Source organism: Lampetra planeri, chromosome 34 (assembly GCF_965212315.1).
Source record: "Lampetra planeri chromosome 34, kcLamPlan1.2.h2, whole genome shotgun sequence".
Classification (NCBI taxonomy): domain Eukaryota; kingdom Metazoa; phylum Chordata; class Hyperoartia; order Petromyzontiformes; family Petromyzontidae; genus Lampetra; species Lampetra planeri.
The window spans coordinates 3987513-4012692 of NC_136140.1; the positions used below are offsets into that span (position 1 = coordinate 3987513).

At 48.6% G+C, this 25180-nt stretch overlaps 1 protein-coding gene across 1 annotated transcript in view; it reads left to right on the forward strand.

Annotated features, from left to right (window-relative positions):
- LOC144729976 (monoglyceride lipase-like) overlaps positions 1-24337 on the forward strand; it is a 36480-nt gene extending 12143 nt beyond the window's left edge. The window contains exons 2-7 of the mRNA XM_078610403.1: positions 10047-10153; positions 19284-19420; positions 20825-20935; positions 22466-22555; positions 23409-23624; positions 23790-24337. Coding sequence (XP_078466529.1) covers positions 10047-10153; positions 19284-19420; positions 20825-20935; positions 22466-22555; positions 23409-23624; positions 23790-23894 — 766 coding nt within the window. The 3' untranslated portion in view covers positions 23895-24337. The remainder of the gene's footprint in view (positions 1-10046; positions 10154-19283; positions 19421-20824; positions 20936-22465; positions 22556-23408; positions 23625-23789) is intronic.
- The last annotated feature ends 843 nt before the right edge of the window (positions 24338-25180 follow it).

The window sequence follows — 25180 nt, forward strand, 5'->3', positions numbered from 1 at the left end:
TACATCTCTGCTTTATTGACCTGGTCAAGGCCTATGATACCATCAGTAGGACTGGGCTCTGGGTTGTTCTTCGTGCTTTCGGAGTCCCTGACCCTCTGCTCACGATCATTAAGGACCTTCATGATGGTGAGCGGGCCCGGGTAAAACTACGTGGCCGGGAGTCGGAGCCTTTCCCTGTACACCTTGGGGTGCGACAGGGATGTCCTCTGGCTCCCACATTATTTAACATCTATTTCGACTGCGTAGTTCGTGAAGCCTTCAATAGCTGTACCGGGGGAATTACCATTTGGTACAGATATAATGGGAGGCTGATCGACGCCCGGGTGCGATCAAGGGATGGCTCCCTATTGGTCAACCACGTTATGTATGCCGATGATTTGGTAATAGCTGCTCATTCAGAAGAGGAGTTGGAGACGCTGCTGCTGAGGCTGGAGTGTGCCACTAAGAGGTGGGGCCTTACCATCAGCCCCACCAAAACTAAGCACCTGCCTGGGTATTTTGTACCATCGGGCACTCCGCCCCCACAACTCCCAATCGGTGATGGGGCAGTTGTGGAGAGAGTAGAGAGTTTCCCATACCTGGGCAGTGTGCTCATGACCAGCTCCAGTTTATCAGCAGAGGTCTCACTCCGAATCAGTCGAGCGGCAATATCTTTTCATCGGTTGCGTAACGCTGTGTGGAAGCTACCTGGTCTGTCGCTCCGCACGAAGCTTCAGGTCTTCTCGGCCACGGTCATTCCCTCCCTTCTCTACGCTTGCGAAACGTGGACCCCCCTAGTGGAGCATCTTCGCCGGTTGGAAACATTTAGGCTGGCCTGCCTACGATCCATCCTGGGTTTGACCAGGCTGGATTGTGTGAGGAGCTCACAAGTCCTTGAAAGATCTGGGCAAAGTCCCATCAGTGAGCTCCTCCGGCAGGCAAGGCTGCGTTGGCTGGGTCATGTAGCCCGCATGCCCAGCCACCGCATGCCTAAACAGCTTTTGTTCGGCCGGATCGAGGGGGCTAAACGGGCGCGGCACGGGCTAGAGAAGAGATGGAGTGATGTGGTACAGGAGGACGTGGAGCTGAGTGGACTTGCCGATGACTGGTACCAGCGGTGTCAAGATCGGCCTCAGTGGAGGAGGCTCGTGAAGGACGCTACTGGGCAGTTGGAGGCAGTCGCCCTCCAACAACAACGGAGGGCGGAGGAGCGACGCTCACAACAACGAGCGGAGCGCCGGGTGGCTAAAGCACAGCAAGTTGGCACAGTAGGGGGCACAGGTGGTGCATCAGCCAGTCATCTCGGTCATCTCGGTCAGTCGACCCGTGGCACCTGGGTCTGCCCCGTGACCTCCTGCCAGCGGGCGTTCGACACTTCACGTGGCCTCAAGGTGCACATGGCCTGGCACAAGCGTCGTGGTGACGTCACCGCCACTTAGTGGCGAATGGCGGTTGTTGTTGTCTCTGTGTGTCTCTACCGGAGTCTGTCTGTCTCTGTGTGTCTCTGTGTGTCTCTGTCTGTCTGTGTGTCTCTGTGTGTCTCTATGGGAGTCTGTCTGTCTCTGTGTGTCTCTGTGTGTGTCTCTGTGTGTCTCTGTCTGTCTCTGTGTGTCTCTGTGTGTCTCTGTCTCTGTGTGTCTCTATGGGTGGGTGTCTGTCTGTGTGTGTCTCTGTGTGTCTCTATGGGAGTCTGTCTGTCTCTGTGTGTCTCTGTGTGTCTCTGTCTGTCTGTGTGTCTCTGTGTGTCTCTATGGGAGTCTGTCTGTCTCTGTGTGTCTCTGTGTGTGTCTCTGTGTGTCTCTGTCTGTCTCTGTGTGTCTCTGTGTGTCTCTGTCTCTGTGTGTCTCTATGGGTGGGTGTCTGTCTGTGTGTGTCTCTGCGTGTCTCTATGGGAGTCTGTCTGTCTCTGTGTGTCTCTGTGTGTCTCTGTCTGTCTGTGTGTCTCTGTGGGTCTCTATGGGAGTCTGTCTGTCTCTGTGTGTCTCTGTGTGTGTCTCTGTGTGTCTCTGTCTGTCTCTGTGTGTCTCTGTGTGTCTCTGTTTGTCTCTACGGGTGGGTGTCTGTCTCTGTGTGTCTCTGTGTGTCTCTATGGGAGTCTGTCTGTCTCTATGTGTCTCTGTGTGTCTCTATGGGAGTCTGTGTGTCTCTGTGTGTCTCTGTCTGTCTGTGTGTGTCTCTGTGTGTCTCTATGGGAGTATGTGTGTCTCTGTGTGTCTCTGTCTGTCTGTGTGTGTCTCTGTGTGTCTCGATGGGAGTCTGTGTGTCTCTGTGTGGCTCTGTCTGTCTGTGCGTCTCTGTGTGTCTCTATGGGAGTCTGTGTGTCTCTGTGTGTCTCTGTCTGTCTGTGTGTGTGTCTCTGTGTGTCTGTGTGTCTCTGTCTGTCTCTGTGTGTCTCTGTCTATCTCTGTTTGTCTCGATGGGAGGGTATCTGTCTTCTTGTGACCCCCCAGGGTCCCCGGTTCTCATTGGTGAGCGCCGTGCGTGGCTTGTCGACAGCTTTCTTGCCGCACTCCACTCAACCCCGGCTCGCCTCCTCATGCTAATTAACCACCTTTTCCCACCCCAATCTTTCCAAGTACATCTGCTTGGCCCAATGTTCCATAAGGATCATTAAGCACTTGATAATCGGCAATGGTGGGTGGGGGGGCGGGTTACCAATGAGCTGAATGAGCATATAGAGCGGGAACTCCTGCGGAGTGTATTAGCGCAGCGGCGAGTTCACATTCAAAGGGGGCATTTCATTCTCGAACAGACTCATGATGCGTTTTTTCTACACAATGTTGCTGTAATCCCTTCAATGGGGCCCCACGGTTTGGATGGAGCGCTCTTACCAATGACATCTGGTGACAAGAGCCTAATAGAACAACTACAACGAACTCCACCAAGCAGACACTCGGAACAGACGGGGGGGACAAAATGCACAGAAATGTTGAAACTAGGCGTGCGTATTTGTCTGTAAAACACCGTAACACACGCGTCCTCGTGACGATGAGTAGCTGAGCTTCGGGGGGTGTTTTGTAGGTTTGTCGCCTGTAGGCACACTTTATTAGGCTCCGTCTGGTAGCCCAGCAGCAGTGGTGGTTTAACAAGGCCTGACTTTTGCTGACGAGACACAGTTAGAATTTGAAACCAGTCCAGTGATTGCCTGCTTGCTTAAGCAAATGCTGCTGCTGCATAATATCGTTCTGGAAAAGCTGATGGACACAAACTTTTTTTGAATTTTTTACGTGGAGACACAGCACGGCGTTCTGCTTACATATCATTTTACAGAGAGCGGTTGTGCCTTTGAAAAATATTTTCAGGATTTAAAAAAAATATATATGTGCGATGCAATTTAAGTGTTCTCATCACAAGAACACGTTCTCTATACCCCTAGTCGTACGCGCCGTTCCTGCTCCTAATAATCTCACCCCGGGAAATCCCCCAGCCTCCAGTCTTGCCTGGAGCCGAATATCACACCGCACCCTTTGCTCCTAAGTTATGCATAAACACAGCGCTTTGATGTGCACATTAAAAGAAAAACTATATTTATGTCCTTAACAATGAATTAAGCCGCGTCATTTGATTGCATATCCTTTGATGTCGTGGTGGTATTTTTTGTTAGCGAAATTATTATTCTTTGAGGCTGCAGATAACAAGAGTTCATCTTCATACCCACGAATAAACACACATTTCCCAAAGCCACGTGTTCTCTCGCCTCCTGCATAGTTCGGGAATGCGATGTGTGCCCAACCGAGTTGGCGATGAGGGTGCTAAATGGTGCAAACGGTGCAACATTCCCTCTGAATGTGATACAAGATAGTCGAGGAGGGTGGAGCGGTGGCACAATGGTTAGCGCACTGTACTCTGAACCCAGAAAGCTGAGTTTGATTCTTGGCCTCGGCTAATATCAGTGGCTCTCTGTGTTATTGTGCTTCGGCACAAGTCGCCTGACCTACAGCAAGCGGTGGGTGGAGAGTCGCAGTCTGTGAGCTTTAGAGCTCCACTAACTGGTAGCATTGGCCATCGTGTTGTATTTATCTAGATTGAAAACGAATTTCTTTAGAACCGCTTGTTGTTGTGTTTAGTTTGTTATCACTCCCCGCCCGCTCCGCACAACACCGCACCTCCGATTAGCGCCGTTGGCGACGTATGGCGCGAAGGAAGTTCAACACGCCGTGCATTACCATTGCTCATTCGATGTTTGCCTTTGTTGTCGACGGAGCTCGTTGGGGAGGCGAGGCTCACGCAACACCCTGACGATGAAGCCACACGTGCACTCATAGCCCAATGAAGCTAAGAAAAAAATATTTTTTTACTAGATGTGGTTTAGATGTTGGCTCCAGTCCGGATAATCAAGGCCGGGTTTATGCACGATCCCCAAACGAGTCCTAACATCCCCACGTATTAGTGGCAGATACCCAGTTACAGGACTCATCCCATGTGCTCCTGCACTTTATCATGAATGCCCACCGTGAATTAATCACAGAAGCCATCGCGGCAAAATTAGGTTACTCTTTGATGGCTTATCTCCCCAGCCCCACGTCCCCTCAAGGGTGACAGACAAGCGACCCCGATTACAGTAAATCGTTATATATAATCAATGCAAATTTGAACAGCAACCTTCGATAAGAATCCCTCATCATTCCAATGTTTGCTCTGCCAAGGCGTGGAATTAATCAGAGTTTTGCAAACCCACACACAGGCACACACACACACGTTAATCCATATGTTGATCGCGTCTGCATTAAACAAGGCCACGTTCGCTTCGTTATCTGTTGATGAAAGTGTCCATTAGTGGATATTGCTGAAAACTCATATATCTTTGTCTCTGGCACTGCTGAGACCCCGGGGTTTGGGGTTCGACTCTAGGCGAGTGCCCAAGACTAAGCCTGGTTCTCAAGTGCGGCGAGTTGATAGTCTCTAAAGCCTGCGGATAAAAAAAACACACACACAAACATGACATTAAACGTTGCCTCGCACTTTTATTCGGTCAAAATTCCATCCCTTGAGAAGTACAAATATCGGGTTGGCTTGTCACGTGATGAGCGGTACCCTGCGTGGCAGTGCGGGCTGGGAAAGTGGTGCCACGTGCCGTGCGGGTGAGAGGCCGCGTCGTCATCGTCATCACATCGTCACATTGTGACGGAGCTCAAACCATGGTGCAGTTTCGTGCTCGAGCAGAGTTCTTCACTGACGGCCCCTGGTGGCCTTTAGTGCGGCCCCGGACAAAACACAACACGTGACAACACCGCCTATCATTTCAGTTTCAGTTCATTTATTAGGTATAGCCCTGTGAGCCATTCGGCTCTTGAATCGGGTGCAACCGCAACAAACAAAACACGTGAACAAGAAACATCTCAAAGTGACTCCGCGCATTACAGAAAAATCCAGGAAAAAAACCAGCAAAGTCTTCCAGAAAAAAGCACCGTATATCAATGCTGTGCGCAAAAATCCCGGTGGGATGCAAGTCAAACAATAACATCATCATCGTCGTCGTGCTGCTCATCAACCCCAGTAGCTTCAAATGGTGTGACGACTCTCAACACTGATGATGTCTTATCGGCGAAAGTGACACCCCCCCCCACCACCTCTGAAAATGAGTGAAGAACGTTTTGCTAAGAGGGTGTCCTGCGCTCCATGTCACGGTGGACTCTCCAACCAGACATTAATCGCCGGGTCGTGTCGACGATATTAGGCAGATACCGCACTTTAACCCAGCGGTCCACAACCTGCCGACAAGCCGGGCGCTACGCGCTCGCACGGCTGTCCCTCCATCCACAATCACTAGCCGTGCTCCGTGCCGAATTCCAATCAAGCGGCTTCACATCGCGGGTGCCGCCGTGTGGAATGGAAGGGATGGCCCGTGAGCAGTCGACTTGCGAACGCGCTGCGTTCCACCGCACGAAGGGAGTTCGAGCCCCGGGTTTTCTCAGCTCGCAGCTACTTCTCTGCACGCGGTTTAGTTTGTGTGTGTACGTGTTGGTGTGCGTGTGTGTGTGTGTTTGTGCGTGTGTGTGTGTGTGAGTGTGTGTGCTTGTGTGCTCGTGTGTGTGTGTATGCGTGTGTGTATGCGTGTGTGTGCGCGCGTGTGTGTGTGAGTGTGTGTGTGAGTGTGTGTGCGTGTGTTCGTGGGGAGCGGTAGTGTAGCGGTTAGCGCGCTGCGCTATGAACCTGGCGACCCGGGTTCGATTCCCGCTCACGGCTAACACCAGTGACGATTATCTGAACCGGTCCTGGGCCTCCCCTAGGTCGACTCAGCCTTAAATGAGTACCTGGTGCGGTGTGTAAACATCGCCACTGGGGAGACAAAGGCGGTCGGGCGTGGTGCTGGCCACCCACCCCCTCGTGTACCGTTCTGGCCTTCATAGGTGCTCGCTAACAGCACTTGCCCCTACAGTCTGTTAAGGCTATACGGGGGATCTTTGTGTGTGTGTGCGTGTGTGTGTGCGTGTGTGTGTGCGTGTGTGTGCGTGTGGGTGCGTGTGTGTGCATGTGTGTGTGGGTGCGTGTGTGTGTGCATGCGTGTGCGTGTGTGTGTGCATGCGTGTGTGTGTATGTGCGTGCGTGTTTTTTGTTTAACGTGTGCGCGCGCGGCGCGACCTGATCGTCTTCCATTCAGCGCTCTTCCAATTCGCGCAGTTTTGTTCGCTCGTGCGAATGCCGGCACGACACCCCCTCCCTGCCTTGTCTCGCACCGCGGGCGGAGAGGACAAACCCCGCGCGCTGCGCTTCCAGCAGCTGCAATTTTTACGCATTTTTTCGTATTAACTCCCGATCGCGCTCCGGACGTCGTGAGACAATAACAACAATAACAACAACAATAACAACAACAATAACAACAGCAACAACAACAAAATGCGTTCGGCGGAACTCTCACGGAGAGCAGTGCGGCAATGACATGAGTGTCTTTGCAACACGACCGTTCGTTATTTATTAAAACGTATTTTTGTGTTTAGTTTGTGATGTTCTCTCCCCCCCGCCCCCAGCTCCTCCGATTAGCACGGTTGGCTGCGTACGGCGCGAAAGAAGTTCAACGTGCATAGAGAATGGCCCACGGAAGTAGAGATCACAGGGCTGTCTCTGAGATCATTTCGAGTGAGCTCCGAACCCCTGTAAAGTTGCAACCGCTGTCCTTCCTCCCCCGCTTCGTCAGAGCAATGCTCATAGCATGACGGTCAATCCAAAAACAATGTCACGATCACAAGACGCTGTTCAGCAGATGAAGTCCATTGGCGAATTCAATGCGACGTTTGTGTTTGTTTTGCCATTGGTGAGAGGGTGACCCACTGACTCGCGATGCTTGTGATTCTGTGCGAGTGCCATTCAGAGGCGAGAGCACCTCTTGGTGCTGGGTGGTGTTGATGTTCAAGGTGTCTGTGTGCGTGTGCCAACACCGGTGACGATTGTCTGAACCGGGCCTGCCCTAGGTCTACTCAGCCTCAAATGAGTACCTGGTGCGGTGTGTAAACATCGCCACTCGGAAGACAAAGGCGGTCGGGCGTGGTGCTGGCTAACACATCCCTCCGGCCTTACAAAGGTGTTCGCTAACAGCACTTGTCCCTTACAGTCTGTGAAGGATATACGGGGGATCTTTGTCTTTTGTGATGAATTCATATCCAGTGTTGAGTTGTTCACAAGAAACGTGTTGTCATCTTCTGCTGTGCAGAGGTTTCAGAACGCGATGATGTGCTATGTTGCGTGTTGCACGTGCGGTGCTCAAGCAAATTTTGTGCAAACCCCTCGAGAGCTGAAGAGACCAGGATGAGTCTCGTTTGCAAAACGAGAAAAGGGAAAACGAGTTCTGCTCGATGTGTTTATGTTTGTTGCTGTCATACCCCTGCACCTCTGATGAGCACGTTTGGCCATGTGCGGTGCGAAAGAAGTTCAACATCCATAATAGAGGTTTTTTTTGGGGGTTAGATCGCGTAAATATATAAATGTGTCGTTAAACCCGCCACCACCCGACACAGCCAATTAGTAAGGATTGTCACGTAAACAGAACGTGCCAATTCGTTACTAGTAATTCCTCAACATGCTAGATGTAGTTACTGGCGACACGTCGTACTCAGATTGTAAATGTTGTGGATTTACTCTCCAACACACCGGTGTGCTGTACTAGTAACATTTTCTGTTTACGCAACAAACCGTATTAATTGGCTGTGTCTGTTGGTGGCGGGTTTAACGACACATTTAAATGTACGCGCTCTCACCCAAAAAACCTTTTATGGATAATATTTTGTCGCGAAAGCCTACTGCGTGTTAAACTTCAACACGCAAATTAAATCAAGCACAGCAACGTAGCAAATACAAACGAGTGCAACAGCAACGGCGTCACGTAAGTAACCGAAAATACAGCGAGAGCATGAATCGACGTGCATGAATAAAGTCCCATGTCGGGCGAGTCTGCTCGGGTAAATCACAGGGCACTTAAAAAAAAACACTTCTGAGAATTTGGCACAAGAACCACGAGAGATGTGCTGGCCCCGAGCTCTGGAGACCACCTCGAGATAAGATTCCAGGCACGCGCTGGCGATGATGGCGAACAAGTGGGAGACTACATCATGGGACCTCCTTTTGCCAGTACCAAAATATGATAATAGGGTTTTTTCCACTTTTTTCTGGCAACAAAAGGTTTCAGTTTGGTGTTTTAACATCTTAACACACCTGTTTTGTTGCCAGAAAAAAGGGGAAAACCTATTATCATATCTTTGTACTGGCAAAGGAAGTCCCATGATGTAGACCCTCACCCCGAGCTCTGATAGTGCATTGTCTTTGGGCTGTACGCCTTTTGGCGTCCTCTGGTCTAACACCGTTTGAGACGAGGCTCAAAAGAAAGCTGTCTCTGGTGTGGACCAATCAGTTTCAAAGACAATGCATATATTATCAGAGTACGTTTTTGTTTGCATTCTGACCACAAGCATTCCTTGTAAAAGGTTTCAGTTTGGTGTTTTAACATCTTAACACCTGTTTTGTGGCCAGAAAAAAGGGAAAACCCCTATTATCAAATGGGAGACACTTTAACTTTTTGCAGATATTAACATAACAGCTGTTACCGTGTTGCAGTGTATTGTCATCAGGGCCGGATTAGGGCGTGGGTGCTACCGCCAGCTGGAGGGGCCTCCAGAGATGAAGTGATAAGTTCTTCTTGGTTATTTCGGTAAAGTCACGTAGAATGGAAATAATAAAATAATAAAAATAAAACAATAAAATACAATTCTCACGACGTTTCGGCCACAATGCAAGCAGCCGTCAAGATGTTAAAACACCAAACTGAAACCTTTTGTTGCCAGAAAAACGTGGAAAAACCCTATTATCATATTTTATAATGTTTTATTTTTATTATTTTATTATTTCCATTCTACGTGACTTTACCGAAAGAACGAAGAAGATGAATCCCTGCAGTCACGAAAGCTTTAAATCGAAATTTAAGTGATAAATTATTTCATTTGTGAATGCTGAATTGTATTTGTTGTCAGCCTTGTAAAAATACAATTTTGTTTTTCTGCAACTTTGTTTTCCTTTTGAGAATATTACTGGGGGCCTCACAGTACCTGTGTAGCCCAGGAGCCTACAACATCTGAATCCGGCCCTGATCATCATCCGTTATTAAATCCTTTATATTAAGTTCGCTTGCTTGCTTAGGACCGTGCAAATCTTTCGGTCGTTTTTTAACCCACTTTCCGTGATCCAATCGAGCTGACATTTTCCACACAGACTCGTTGTGCGTGACAATTAATGTTCGTGAAAAAATTTTTCTAAAATTTTACACTTTTTAGGACAAAAATATTATATTTAATTACCAATTGCTTAATGGTGCAATGCAATCATCTGACCCATAGGTGGCAGCCATCTCAAGCCAGAGGACGAGAGGACTCTAGCCGCCACGCATATAAAGGATTTATAGTGAAAAACTTTGTTTTTACTGGTTATACTTATTTTCCCATTAAAAACGATAGCCCCATAAAAAAATGTTGACATTTTTTTGAAGCACCGCGTATTTCTCCCACTGCCCATCGCCACGATCGTCGCGCGAGTTTTCACGGCCGGCGTGCGATGCGCGGCGTGCCGCCTGTTTGTGCGTGCAGGGGGCTGGTGTGCGTGATGCACGGCGCGGGGGAACACTGCGGTCGCTACGACGAACTCGCCAAGACGCTCACTCGGCACTCTCTGCTCGTGTTCGGACACGACCACGGTGCGATGATGACACTTGCTGTGACACTCCACTCTCCCGGACGCTCCATGCTCGAGATGTTTGCCGTGTCACTTCGCTCTCTCGCACGCTCCATGCTCGAGATGTCTGCCGTGTTACTCCACTCTCCCGCACGCTCCATGCTCGAGATGTTTGCCGTGTCACTCCGCTCTCTCGCACGCTCCATGCTCGAGATGTTTGCCGTGTCACTTCGCTCTCTCGCACGCTCCATGCTCGAGATGTTTGCCGTGTCACTCCGCTCTCCCACACGCTCCATGCTCGAGATGTCTGCCGTGTCACTCCGCTCTCCCACACGCTCCATGCTCGAGATGTTTGCCGTGTCATTCCACTCTCCCGCACGCTCCATGCTCGAGATGTTTGCCGTGTCACTCCGCTCTCTCGCACGCTCCATGCTCGAGATGTCTGCCGTGTCACTCCGCTCTCTCGCACGCTCCATGCTCGAGATGTTTGCCGTGTCACTTCGCTCTCTCGCACGCTCCATGCTCGAGATGTTTGCCGTGTCACTCCACTCTCCCGCACGTTCCATGCTCGAGATGTCTGCCGTGTCACTCCGCTCTCTCGCACGCTCCATGCTCGAGATGTTTGTCGTGTCATTCCACTCTCCCGCACGCTCCATGCTCGAGATGTCTGCCGTGTCACTCCGCTCTCTCGCACGCTCCATGCTCGAGATGTTTGCTGTGACACTCCGCTCTCTCGCACGCTCCATGCTCGAGATGTCTGCCGTGTCACTCCACTCTCCCGCACGCTCCATGCTCGAGATGTTTGCCGTGTCACTTCGCTCTCCCGCACGCTCCATGCTCGAGATGTCTGCCGTGTCACTCCACTCTCCCGCACGCTCCATGCTCGAGATGTTTGCTGTGACACTCCGCTCTCTCGCACGCTCCATGCTCGAGATGTCTGCCATGTCACTCCGCTCTCTCGCACGCTCCATGCTCGAGATGTTTGCTGTGTCACTCCGCTCTCTCGCACGCTCCATGCTCGAGATGTTTGCTGTGACACTCCACTCTCCCGCACGCTCCATGCTCGAGATGTTTGCCGTGTCACTTCGCTCTCCCGCACGCTCCATGCTCGAGATGTCTGCCGTGTCACTTCGCTCTCCCGCACGCTCCATGCTCGAGATGTTTGCTGTGACACTCCACTCTCCCGCACGCTCCATGCTCGAGATGTTTAGCGTGTCACTTCGCTCTCTCGCACGCTCCATGCTCGAGATGTCTGCCGTGTCACTCCACTCTCCCGCACGCTCCATGCTCGTGTTCAGATGCGGTCACGGTACGAGACACTTCCTCTGTGAATCAGCTCCCCTAAACGCACTCTCCCACCTCTCCCGTCCCACCTCACTCTTCCATCCTACGCACCCGATCCTACCTGGTGTGTTGCATCTCACTCAACTCTCCCTCCACGTACCCTGCACTCCATCAACCGAGATTTGCTACCGAAAGTGAACCTACGCTCAGTGGAAGGCCGCTCATTCTCCACGTCTTTACTTCCCTATTGAACTAAAACACGGAGCTCACTTGCACCTCGACCTAACTTCTCATGGCGCGTCTTGTGCCCACATGTTCGCACTGTATCTTGAGATGTGCGTGTGTTTTTGTCACCTATAGACTAATATACAGAGCTTATACGCACATGTTCCTAACTTCTTAATATTCATTCTAGATTTGAAGCTTTCGTGACTGCAAGGATTCATACTCTTAGGTTTTTCGGTAAAATCACGTGGGTAAAAATAAATAATAAAAGTAAAAATAATAGAAATACAATTATAAATCACGACTTTTCCACTTGCGCTGTTTTTGACTCGCATGTGTTTCGTTTACGACCGTTAAATACCTCGTCTGTGAGCTGTGCAATATTCACTAAGCAACATGTGCAATACATCCTCGACTTACGAACATTATGAGTTTCTGGGACATGTTCGTAAGTCGAATGGTTCGTAAGTCGGAACACTATTCAGTAATGTAATTCCCATACGGTCAGTGTTTAGAATTGTGTTATGTTTCAACAAAATAGGGAAGCATTGTTAAACTCATAAATAATAAGAAATAGTGTACATTGTAAAAATACTGTAGAGTAAATTCAACATAAAATACAGTGACATAAAGAGATTTTTTTCTTCAGTTTTATTTTCACTTACCTTTAGTCCTGATGCTGGCTTGCTTGTCGGAAGAGGCGCAATTCGTCACCACAATTGTACAAACATCAACGCACGCCTTAGCGTCATATAACAATAACCGAGCGTAAAGAGGCCCTTGCAGAAACAGAAGTGACCGAGCGTGATTAAAACTAATTAGACGCACCGCGTTGCCCCGGTGAAAAATATTCCCCTCTAGAACACGATTAGCGCGGCTAAGATTCTCGCAACGGTGAATAAACATTGTTTCAGGGCCGTTCCAAATACGAGGCCTCACGTGGTAGCAGGCCAAATACAACGAAGTCATCAGCCGTGTCTGGCTTATGGACCATTATTTCCCCCTGTCCTGGTGCTAAACAACTGTCGATCTAACTCTCACCTTATCCATCCTTTTAGGCCATTGCTGTAATAGGGACATCGCCCACAGGGCCTCCCTCTCTCTATTTGCAGTCTGCCAAACCATTTGTGTGGCAGTTCAATGATAGGGCTGGCTCGCGAGACGAAGGGCAGTGTTGTTGTTTTTTGCCTAGCTAATATAATGTGGCAACATGTGTATTTAAAAAAATGGTTGCAGAATCCCCACCTTTGGGCAGGCATTGCATTGTTCGCGGTGAGCGATCTTTGGTGGGAAATGTAATTTTTGTTGCTTCAATTGATGCTGTTATCTCGTGAAGTACGAGCAATTTGAGTTGTGTAAAGGAAAGTAATCAGGGTCTGCAGATAATTGAGAAACGAATTAATCTGGCTGTCGCCTGATGATGCTGGTTGTAATTACTGGCGAAACGTCTTACTCAGATTGTAAATGTTGTGGATGGAATCTCCAACACACCGGTGGTGCTGTACTAGTAACGAATTGGCCACGTTCTGTTTACGTGACAAACCTTACTAGTTGGCTGTGTTGGGTGGTGTCGGGTTTAAGGACAACGCATTTGCCTTTGTACATACGTTTATTTCATTTTCCCAAAAATGCATTAATGTTGATCATTTTTACCAATTAAAAAATAATTATGCGATTATTCAATATAACGACTTGTGGGGAAATTAATTTTTTTAACAGACCCATAATTATTTGCACCATTAATGATCGGTAATTATCTGTAATTAGCAACCTTGAACTCTATAATGCATTTTGCAAGAAAGTGGCACTACATCAAAGTCAGCATTTATTTAAATCAATAACACCATCCAGTGTTATTTTGAAATACACCGCCTGCCTCTTAATAAACAATCAGAATTCATCACGATCAGGCATTACAGTCAAATTACATCCACTGCCATTAATCAATTGCGCTCCCAGTGAGCGCAGGCAGCAGCGGCAGCACTGTTCAACTCCCAACGGCGGCACATCATTGTCAGCGGTGGCAGAAACGTGGGGTTCAATCCAGGTCACACAATTCGACGGCGAAAGTGAGGGATTGTTGGCACCAATGCCACACCAGGCCACCGATGCCAGACCAGGCCACCTCAAAGAGTCACATGCGTGTCTACTGCTCAAACCCAGCTGCGCCTGTTGCTCTTGCGACTGAATTGGAGTTTCTACATCGTTATAACTCCTTTGCCAGTACCAAAATATAATAGGGTTTTTCCCCTTTTTTTCTGGCAACAAAACTGAAGCCTTTTTACGAGGATTCATGTTTGCATTAACCACAATACTTGCAGTCAAAATGCAAACAAAAAACATACTATGATAATATGGTGTGGACCAATCAGTTTCAAGGACAATGCATATATTATCATATTATGTTTTTTGTTTGCATTTTGACTGCAAGTATTGTGGTTAATGCAGACATGAATCTTTGTAAAAAGGTTTCAGTTTTGTTGCCAGAAAAAAGGGGGAAAACCCCTATTATTATTGAATTAGAGTAATTTCATTAATATTCAACAGTGGTCAGATTTGACTCTAAACACAAACACACAAAAACACAACAACAGCAACAACAACAACCGCCATTCGCCACTAAGTGGCGGTGACGTCACCACGGTGCTTGTGCCAGGCTATGTGCACGTTGCGACCACGTGAAGTGTCGAACGCCCGCTGGCAGGAGGTCACAGGGCAGACCCAGGTGCCATGGGTCGACTGACTGAGATCATCGAGATAACTGGCTGATACACCACCTGTGCCCCCGACCGTGCCAACGTGCTCCGTTGTTATTGGAGGGCGACTGCCTCCAACTGCCCAGTAGCGTCCTTCACGAGCCTCCTTCACAGAGGCCGATCGTGACACCGCTGGTACCAGTCATTGACAAGTCCACTCAGCTCCTAGTCCTCCTGTACCACATCACTCCATCTCCTCTCTAGCCCATGCCGCGCCCGTTTATCCCCCTTTATCTGGTCGCACAAAAGCTGTTTAGGCATGCGGTGGCAGGGCATGCGGGCTACATGACCCAGCCAATGACTGTTATCATGATGTCATGTAGGGCAATCTGTGCACAAACGCTACCCTCCTTCAGCATTTCTCTTGTGAGATCATCTCTGCCCAGTGCCTTTTCTGGTCCCAGACTCTGGATCGCCTTCAGTACTTCCTGAACAGATGGCACCTCAGCCAGCCACTCACAGGGGCTGACTTATTCTACTCATATTTGAGGCAGAGCAGCCTCAGCAGGGCCATCCCCACTTTGCCCCATGATGTTTTCCAGGCTGAGGGATTCCCCTCCTCCAGACCCCACAGAAATGCTCAGCAAATCTGCAAACCTGTACCTGGGGGTCGGAGTTTGGATCACCGTTCTTTACCATAATGATGGTAATAGGTGTGGTGCTGCAAGGTATTTTTTTATGGAAATAAAGAGCGATTTGTGATCGCAGGCCACTGAGGCAGAGTCCATCTCCTCAGCAAACCGCGACCACCACCGATCCTTACAGCGCCTTACGGCTCTCTGAACCTCCGAGCAAAGAATGAGGCACAAGGTTAGTTGTATATTTTGTTCGTGGTTTAGTGGTAATTAATTGAAGATAGAGGGGTTACCAGCCCCTCACACCCGTCCAGAGCCCCCTTAGGCTGTTGTGGTGGCTACAAACGCCATGAGAGGAATGGCCAATCGAAATTGGTCCTCCTCCCATGGCACTGCTCACCACAGCGTTACCGTCCGGCACCAACGAAGAGGTAGGAGGTTGTTTTGCCGGACAAAAACACAGACACACACAAACACACAAAACACACACACACAAAAACACACACACAACACACAAAAACACACTCACAAAAACACACTCACAAAAACAGTGGTCAGATTTTACTCTAAACACATACAAAACACATACACAAAAACAGTGGTCAGATTTTACTCTAAACACATACAAAACACATACACAAAAACAGTGGTCAGATTTTACTCTAAACACACACAAAACACACACACAAAAACAGTGGTCAGATTTTACTCTAAACACACACAAAACACACTCACAAAAACAGTGGTCAGATTTTACTCTAAACACACACACACAAAACATACACAAAGCACACACACAAGCACACACACAAAGCACACACAAACACACACACAAACACACATGGACAATGTTCCTCCTGCAGGCAGTTCGCCCTTACAAAGCACTTGTAAACATATATAATCTTTGTGTATTCTTTTATCAGGTCATGTTGAGATTCATTAAACGATACATTTTAATTTCAGCTCTCAAGCTGTCAGTTAATGAGACCATTGCAGGCATGTTACGCTTTTAATTTTGAATAATGCGTGTGACATTTTCATGGTTGTGAAGAGCAATTAGCTCATCATCGTTGGCCACGTGCTACTCTGTGCACTCACTGACGCAGTGATGTCTCCTTCGGCAGAGAACTTGACGCTTTATTTCTGGTTCATTAGCATTTCTCTAAATCACAGGAAGGGAACATTGCTCTAGTTTTCGTTGAATATCAGACCTAATGTATTCCACAAACCGTCGGGTCGATAGCTAATTCATATTTTATATTTCCGTAATTTTTCAAGCGGCATATATATTTTTATTATATTCGAGCGAAACCGAGTGGGCCTGCACTTGGGTCCTCTTCTGCAATTTGTCTTTTCGAAAATTGCATTACAATCGCGTCCTCGGTGTCACGAGAGAAATACGCGTCCATTCATAACTCTTTGCAGAGCGGCGCTATCACCCAGTGAGAGTGACCTGGGGCACCGTAATGTCTCTGCGCACCATGCAGTGGCGATGTTGATGGCACGTTGGGCAAACTGAGCGGTGCTTTTTCTCTCTTTCTCTCTCTCAAGAGTTGGCATTTGGAAAATGTGGTGAAAAACGCAATTTTACATCATGGTGTTTTTTGTGTGCAGTCATTGGTGACTTGGTTGAGACCATTAACTCACTGTTGAGACCATCAACAATTAAGAGGACACGCATACACCAAAGCCTCACAATCCTAAAAAGAATATACTCTTCATCTTCGTTACTTAATTAAAATAAGTTTTATGCAACGATTAACAAAAAAAATATCGCTTTAACATGCATAGTTTAAAATGTAATTCACGTTCACAAATTCAACCACGCGTGCTCCTCGAACGGGGGCATTCCTGCCCGCTATTGCAGAGCGGCCGGGGTGACGGAACCCAAGCCGAGAACGCCCGCCACCATGAATCAACTCATTACAGCGCAGAGGTCGCGTGAGGCCCACACCCCAAGGTTCACGTCAATTTCCATCAGCACCGCTTCATTTACACGTTTCTCTCTTCAAGGGCGTTTGTAGATGCGTGTGGTTTTCATTCGGCCTACCCCGTAATTTTCTCATTTGTTCCAGGTTTGTTCTCATCATACACTCGGTCCAATTTTTTTCCCCACATTGTTAGAACATCTCCTGACTCTTGTGGTGTCTGTGTTGATCGTTTACGGAGCACGTGGTTTGATTCATTTTTTTATTATTATTATGATCGCAGATGCTGAGCCAAAGCCCAAAGGGCTATAACGTAAAGCATCTCGCAACTAAACGAACTAATAATGAACTAATAATAGCACGGTACATCACGTAAGAAACAACACATTTCTGTCAACCGAACAAGGTTATGGGAATTTCGGAAAAGAAACGATGGGAAGGAATTTAAAATCCCGTAACTTGGAGCAGTGATGATAGTAGGTCATATAGGAATTAACGCCTTTCCTGAATTGAGCAAGGTTCTAGGAACTTGTGAAAAGTGTTGATTGGAGGAAGTTCCACAGTGAAGCAATGTGAGGAAAGGTGGAGGCAGAGGAATGTTGTACCGCACTCCACAATATTGGCAGTTGAACAAAGTGTGGGGGAAAGGAAACCGTCAGTCTGGGTGACCTGGCCGTTGGCCTGGCTGGAGGTGAACTCAATTATAAACTATTTTTAAATCCTTTATATTAAGTTCACTTGCTTGCTTGCTTAGGACCGTGCAAATCTTTCGGTCGTTTTTTAACCCACTTCCCGTGATCCAATCGAGCTGACATTTTCCACACAGACTCGTTGTGCGTGACAATGAATGTTCGTGAAATTTTTTTTCCAAAATTTTACACTTTTTAGGACGAAAATATTATATTTAATTGCCAATTGCTTAATGCTGCCATGCAATCATCTGACCCATAGGTGGCAGCCATCTCAAGCCAGAGGACGAGAGGACTCTAGCCGCCACGCATATAAAGGATTTATAGTGAAAAACTTTGTTTTTACGGGTTATACTTGTTATTTTACCAGGTGCGGCCTATTATATAGCTCTTTTGTAAAAGCTACCTAACCACAGATGATAGCTCAACGAAGTGGCTTGTCACGTGGGGAATTTATATCAGACAAATACTCTAAACGCGTGATGCTGATTCTAAATGTGGAGGGAAAACCCAGAGGATCCGGAGAAAATCCACGCGACGACGGGGAGAGAGACACGCAAACTCCACATATACAGCAGCAGACGTCAGGGTCGGGATCGAACCCATGACCTCCTGTAAACCAGACGAGGTAGTTAACATCTCGCCACTGTGGCGCCCGATGATTCTGTCTCTGCGAATCCAAACAATGTGGTCAGCATCATGGATAGACATTGGATTCGCAGTCCGTTTTGCTGAATTTACCGATTCAGAATAGCATTTGTAAAATTACAGTCGTTGGGATTTTTCTGGGTCAATATTTTTTCATATTTCACGTGTCCCATTTTTCATTTTTCTGGAAAGGAAATCTTTAACTTAAATGTTAACCCAATACACGACAGGCACAATACACGTGGATATCTTGTGCTATGTAATGTTTCAATACATCATCTAACATAGAATTTCCACTGTAAGTTGTTTTATTGGGGTATGAAATATTTTGTGATTAGTTGAGCCTAGAATTGGGCATACTATTTTATATATGCTATCTATATCCACTGGACGAACTCGGATGTCAAAGCCACCCATGAACACGTGTGTTTATGTGTGGGGAGCGGTAGTGTAGCGGTTAGCGCGCTGCGCTACGAACCTGGCGACCCGGGTTCGATTTCCGCTCACGGCTAACACCAGTGGCGATTATCTGAACCGGTCCTGAGCATCCCCTAGGTCTACTCAGCCTCAAATGAGTACCTGGTGCGGTGTGTAAACATCGCCACTAGAGAGACGAAGGCGGCCGTGCGTGGTGTTCGCCACCCACCCCTTCGTGTGCCGTGCCGGCCGTTATAGGTGCTCGCTAACAGCACTTGCCCCTACAGTCTGTTAAGGCTACACGGGGGATCTTTTACTTTGGGGAAGGAGTGAATCCGTCAACCCAAGTTCGATTCCTGCTCACGACTAATATCAGTGGCGAACATTTGAAGCGATCCTGTGCCTCCCCGAGGTCGACCCAGCTTCGATTGAGTACCTGGTAAACATCGCCACTAGGGAGACAAAGGCGGCCAGCCGTGGTGCTGGCCACCCACCCCACCCCCTCGTGTGCCATGCCGGCCTTCATAGGTGCTCGCTGACAGTACTTGCCCCAGCAGTCTGTTAAGGCTACGTACGCGCGTGCGTGCGCGTGCGTGCGCGCGCGTGCTTTGCTGTGCGCGTGCTCCGCAGTGGGTCACGGCCGGAGCACGCGCGTGCGCCTGGCGGACATCCACGTGGACATGCACGTGCGCGACTGCCTCCAGCACGTGCGGCGCGTGCGTGGCACGCACCCTCGACTGCCCTGCTTCCTGCTCGGACACTCCCTGGCAAGACGCGCGCGACGCGTCGCGCTCATCCACACACAACCTCGGTGCCGGATTATCATCGTAGCAAAAGTAGCTGCATTTGTAGTAGCTACATGTGTAAGTAGCTGCATGTGTAGTAGCTGCATGTGTAGTAGCTACATGTGTAGTAGCTTGCATGTGTAGTAGCTACATGTGTAGTAGCTACATGTGTAGTAGCTACATGTGTAGTAGCTGCATGTGTAGTAGCTACATGTGTAGTAGCTACATGTGTAGTAGCTACATATGTAGTAGCTGCATGTGTAGTAGCTACGGGCCCCGCACTTTCAAGGGCCCCGCGCTAAATGCTTTCAAGCTATCAATTCCGGTTCAGTGATTCTGCACTTGCTCTATTACTATAGTACTATACCACCTTCAACTTTTATAAACGACTGGGTGTTTAAGGTTAGCGATTTGTCGTATTATCTGGCTGTATAAAAAAATGAAAAAATACAATTAGTTTACTATGCAATCTTGATTTACTATGCAAGTTAAAACATTGTGTTTTAATATTTATGTGTTTTTTTTATTGAGGGCCCCTTTATAACATCATATGCTACAGGCCCCGCACTCGCTTCATCCGGCACTGACACAACCCAACCCACGCACCCCACTCGCCCGTTCGGTCGCTCGTTCGCTCACTCACAACAGTATTTAAAACGAACACTTTTAAAAATGTAACACTTTTTCAGCAGCGGTCTGGCCGTCACAAACGATCGCTCGACGAAGCGGCTGATGATCGCGCGGACATTTATCGCGGCCAGATAGTCTCTCACGCGCACGTCGATTCTAAATGTGCAGAGCGGGAGAGGGGAGGGGGAACCAGAGGACCCGGAGACAACAGTCCACGGGAGAGAGAGAGGGAGGGAGGGACACGCAAACTCCAAATATCCAACAGCAGGGGTAGAGGCGCTCGCTCGATCGCTCTCAGCTCACGGCACGCTCGCGAGTGATACTGATTGAGCTGTCGTGCACACAGGAACAGTATGTAGTCGTCTCACGGTAGGGGAGGGTAAGGGGGGGTGGTGGCGGTGAGATATTGCGATGTGCGATTCCAATTGAGTTATTTTCAAGTAATTTTATTATATAGTTTTTATTGCTCGGCAAATGTGGAGGATGCTGCCGGCACACAATGTGACTTTACCGAAAGAACCAAAGAGTAGGGGTCTTTACCGTCCACGTGTGAAGCAGACGGCACGCTGAGTATTTCATGGTTCATGCATCACCGGCGGCGATGACCAGAACTGCTGTGATGGGTCTTTGTGGGATGAACGTTGAGATTTATAAGGGCACCACGGTGTGATCAATAAGGTCTGAATTGGTCTGTAACAAGGTGGGGCACTGATAAGGGGTTGACAGGTGTGTGGTGTCCCGTGTGTGTGTGCACAGGGCGGTGCCGTATCGGTGCTGGCGGCTTGCGAGCGCACGAATGAGTTCGCTGGGGTGGTGCTGATTGCACCCCTGCTGAAGATGAGCGAGGAGTTCGCCACGCCGTGCAAGGCAGGTCTCACCCCCCCCCCCCCCCCCCCCAGTTCCTCGTTGTGATCCTTCGCTGTGGCGCACACAGAGAGATAGAAAGCGATGGGTGACCGAACCGGGTCCCGGGCTGCGCGTCCCCTTTCATTGCTGTCATTTATGGACGGCCCCAAATCAGTCCTGGACAGAGAAGAGGGGAGAAAGTCTTGATGCTGGACTTGAACGGAGGCGTGGAATCGGCGGTGCTGACAGCCAGGATGAGGACATTTCACACCTTCCGGGGGCAGCAACAGCGGATCAACCGTGACGCGTGGCTAAAGCCAACTTTAAGTCGATCGGCAGGATTGCACGCGGGTGGGATAAAGTCTGGGTACTGCCACCTCTTCCAAGACGTCCGGCCAGCGTGGAAGAGTAGGCCAAAACACTCTGTGGAGGGGAATCCCTCGAGCGGAGGTTCCTTCCGCCAGCGGTGGCGTTCGCGAGTTGCATTGCAGGGCTGCGCCTTTAACCTCCCACGATAGGACACGATCTGGCTGGGCCGTGCCCCGCCAAACGCCTTACGTGGAATAGCTGCTCAGTAAAGTGTCGGCAGTTTGCTGCAAATTCATATTCTTAGGTTTTTTCGGTAAAGTCACGTAGGTAAAAAATTAAAATTAATAAAATAAAATAAAAATAAAATAAAATCACGACGTTTCGGAGGCAACACAAGCTTCCGTCTTCAGGTGGAAACGTCACCAGCACGATTGCTGTATCAAGTGTCACCTGAAGACAGAAGCTTGTGTTGCCTCCGAAACGTCGTGATTTTATTTTATTTTTATTTACTTTTATTAATTTTAATTTGTTACCTACGTGACTTTACCGAAAAAACCTAAGAATATGAATCCTTGCAGTCACGAAAGCTTCAAATCTAGTTTGCTGCAACTTAACCGCCGTGTTCTTCACTAGTTTTTAGAAAGGTAAGAGGAGGCGGGGGGGGGGGGTGGATGTGAGGGCACTTTCGCTGATAAGTCATCATCTGCGTGAGGGCCGCAACAAAATGTGAAACCATTGTGGGGGTTTGACAGCAGCACCACGATGCTGATGATGATGGTGGTGGGGGGTGTTTTCACTTCTAGATTTGAAGCTTTCGTGACTGCAAGGATTCATACTCTTAGTTCTTTCGGTAAAGTCACGTAGGTGAAAAAATGAAATTAAAATTAATAAAAAATAAAAACAATCAAATCACGACGTTTCGGAGGCAACACAAGCTTCCGTCTTCTTGTGGACAAAAGGCGGCTTAATCCTAGCTGGCTTATCTACATATGCCATCTACATTACAAAGGCGGAGTTCCAACAGCAGTACCGATCATCTCATAACTCCTCCTCTCCCACGGCCCCTCCTGGCTCCTCCCCCCTTAACCAGTATATAAGGTCGTACCTCTTGTGACTTCTCTTCACTTGATACAGGTGTTTTCACTGTTTGCGCATCGTCGAGAAACCGAAGCCCGTGACCCGCGGGTCTCGCAATTGAAGAACGCCGGCGGATCGTTGTACGCTCTGCGTCGTCTCCCGCAGGTGCTCATGGCCAAGTTCTTCAGCTGCATTTGCCCAAACTTCCCGCTGGGCTCTCTCGACCCTTCCCTGCTCTCCCGAGACGCGAGAGAGGTAACATCATTCACGTGCGGAGGATGCTGCAAGTGTAACGGACAGCCGAGAAATTTTGATTTAAAGCTTTCGTGACTGCACGGATTCATATTATTGGTTCTTTCGGTAAAGTCACGTAGAAGGGAAACAATACAATAATGTTATTGTTTTATATTTTTATCCATTTATTGTTTCCCTTCTACGTGACTTTACCGAAAGAATATCTTCCGATATTTGGAATCCACGGGAGTTGTGCACTTTTACATAATCTAAATTGACATCTCATTTCTTCAGAACTGATTGTTGTGTTTAGTTTGTTGTCCTTTGGCCGAAAACCTTCGATTAGCACGGTTGGCTACGTATGGTGCGAAAGAAGTTCAACGTACATACGTACAGAACAAATATTAATTCCACCGGGAGAACAAATATTCAGGGAAATGACTACCGGCATTAATATACACCAGTACTGGCCCAGCACAGACAGCCCGGTGCAAAGTGGCCGTGAAAACGATGGCAGTGTGTGTCGGTGTGTGTCGGTGGGCGTGGGTGTGTCTCTGTGTGTCGGTGTGGGTGGGCGTGTGTCGATATGCATCGCTGTGGGTGTGGGTGGGTATGTGTGTCTCTGTGTGTGTCGGTGGTGGGCGTGCGTGTGTTGGTGTGTGTCGGTGTGGGTGGGTGTGTGTGTGTCGGTGTGCGTGGGTGTGTATCTGTGTGCGTGTGTGTGTGTCGGTGTGGGTGTGTCGGTGTGGGTGGGCGTGTGTCGGTGTGGGTGGGTGTGTGTGTCTGTGCGCGTGGGTGTGTGTCGGTGTGCGCGTGTGTGTGCGTGTCGGTGTGTGTCGGCGTGTGTGTGTGTCGGTGTGTGTGTGTGTGGCAGGTGGAGGACTATGCGTCGGACCCGCTGGTCTACCACGGCCGCGTGCGCGTGGCGTTCGCCGTGAGGCTGCTCCACACGGTGTCGCTCCTCGCGCGGCTCATGCCCAGCGTCTCGTGGCCCTTCCTGCTGCTGCACGGCAGCAGCGATCAGCTGTGCGACCCCGCGGGCTCCCAGATGCTGTACGACAAGGCGGCCAGCACGGACAAGACCATCAGGGTGAGGCACGACCTTCTCTTGACCCCTGGCTACACTCACCTTCATCCGTGTACCGTGCCCGGCCTTCATAGGCGCTACTCGCTAAGGGCACTTGCCCCAACAGTTTGTTGAGGCTACACGGGGGAAGGACCTTTTGCCTGTTGTGTGCGTGCGCGGCTCTTGCAGATGTACGAGGGCGCGTATCACGTGCTGCACCGTGAGCTGCCCGGCGTGAAGGAGGCGGTGCTGCGGGAGATACAGCAGTGGATCATGGCGCGGCTGCCACACTGAGAAAGCAGGTCACGCAGACCTGCGCCCGCCGTTACCACCTGTCTCGATTTGACCTGGGAATTGACCCGGACGGCTGGGAAAATTGGCATCGGCGTTTGGGTGCCAGGGGATTGTGCGTTGGGCTTCGTTTCGCACCGTACGTAGCCAACCGTGCTGATCAGAGGTGCGGGAATTGATTCCTATCGAGGTCTCACGGCCACAGTGTACGGGCCAGAACAGAAATTCGTACCAGGTAATGTGGCAAAACTTTAAGCGTATCAATGTATTTCCATTGCTAAATGAGAGTACATTATTTCATAGGTCGCTCATTCAAAGTGATTTTCAAATAATTTGCTGCAAAATTACCACGGAGGGATTTGAACGAGTTACACCGCCTCAAATATCTCAACCGGTCAAATGAACGACTGTAAATATATATATTTGTGTTCTTTATAAAAATAAAACTACATTATCTCCTTGATTTAAAGCTTTCGTGACTGCAGGGATTCATATTCTTGGTTCTTTCAGTAAAGTCACGTAGAAGGGAAATAATGAAATAATATAAATATGAAACATATATTTATATTATAATATAAATATTAAACATATATTAATATAATTTTATTATTTCTAGTCTACGTGACTTTACCGAAAGAACCAAGAATATATACACTATCTCCATGAAGGTTTTATCCATTTACAGCACCTCTTTCTTGAAGGTCCCACCTCTTTCTTAAAGGCCCCACACCTCTTTTGCTTGGCTTTCGAGGGACACCTAAGCTTGGCTACGCGCCTCTTGGGTCCGAGCCACGATGATTCATGTCCGCGGAACTTCGGGCACACTGAATTGCACGGTTGTTATTGCTTTTCTGATTATATCCATTGAAAGTTCTTGATGCGTCATTTTGAAAGTGGCGATGCCGATGTTTAAGATAAACTGGATGTTTGCATATCTTAGCCAAGTCGTCACACCATACAGACTCATTCATCTTGGCGGTCCAAACAGCCCATCCAGCTGGTGCTGGTGACAGACCTTTTGACACATTTTCTCCCGTTGAACGTCTTTCAGGACCAGAAGATTCTGTCCGACGAAGAAGTGAATAACTCCTCCGGAAACTTCAAGTACACACTCACGCAAAACAAGGTGTACGATCTGTTTGTATTTTTGTATGTAACCTTCGCAATATATAAGCAATACGATATGTATAGACTACGTAGTAGGTGACGTTACAATTACAGTACTGTTCTTAGATAGACACGTAGGCATGTGCAGCTTTTACGATGTTTTAGTGAAATACATGGACTGC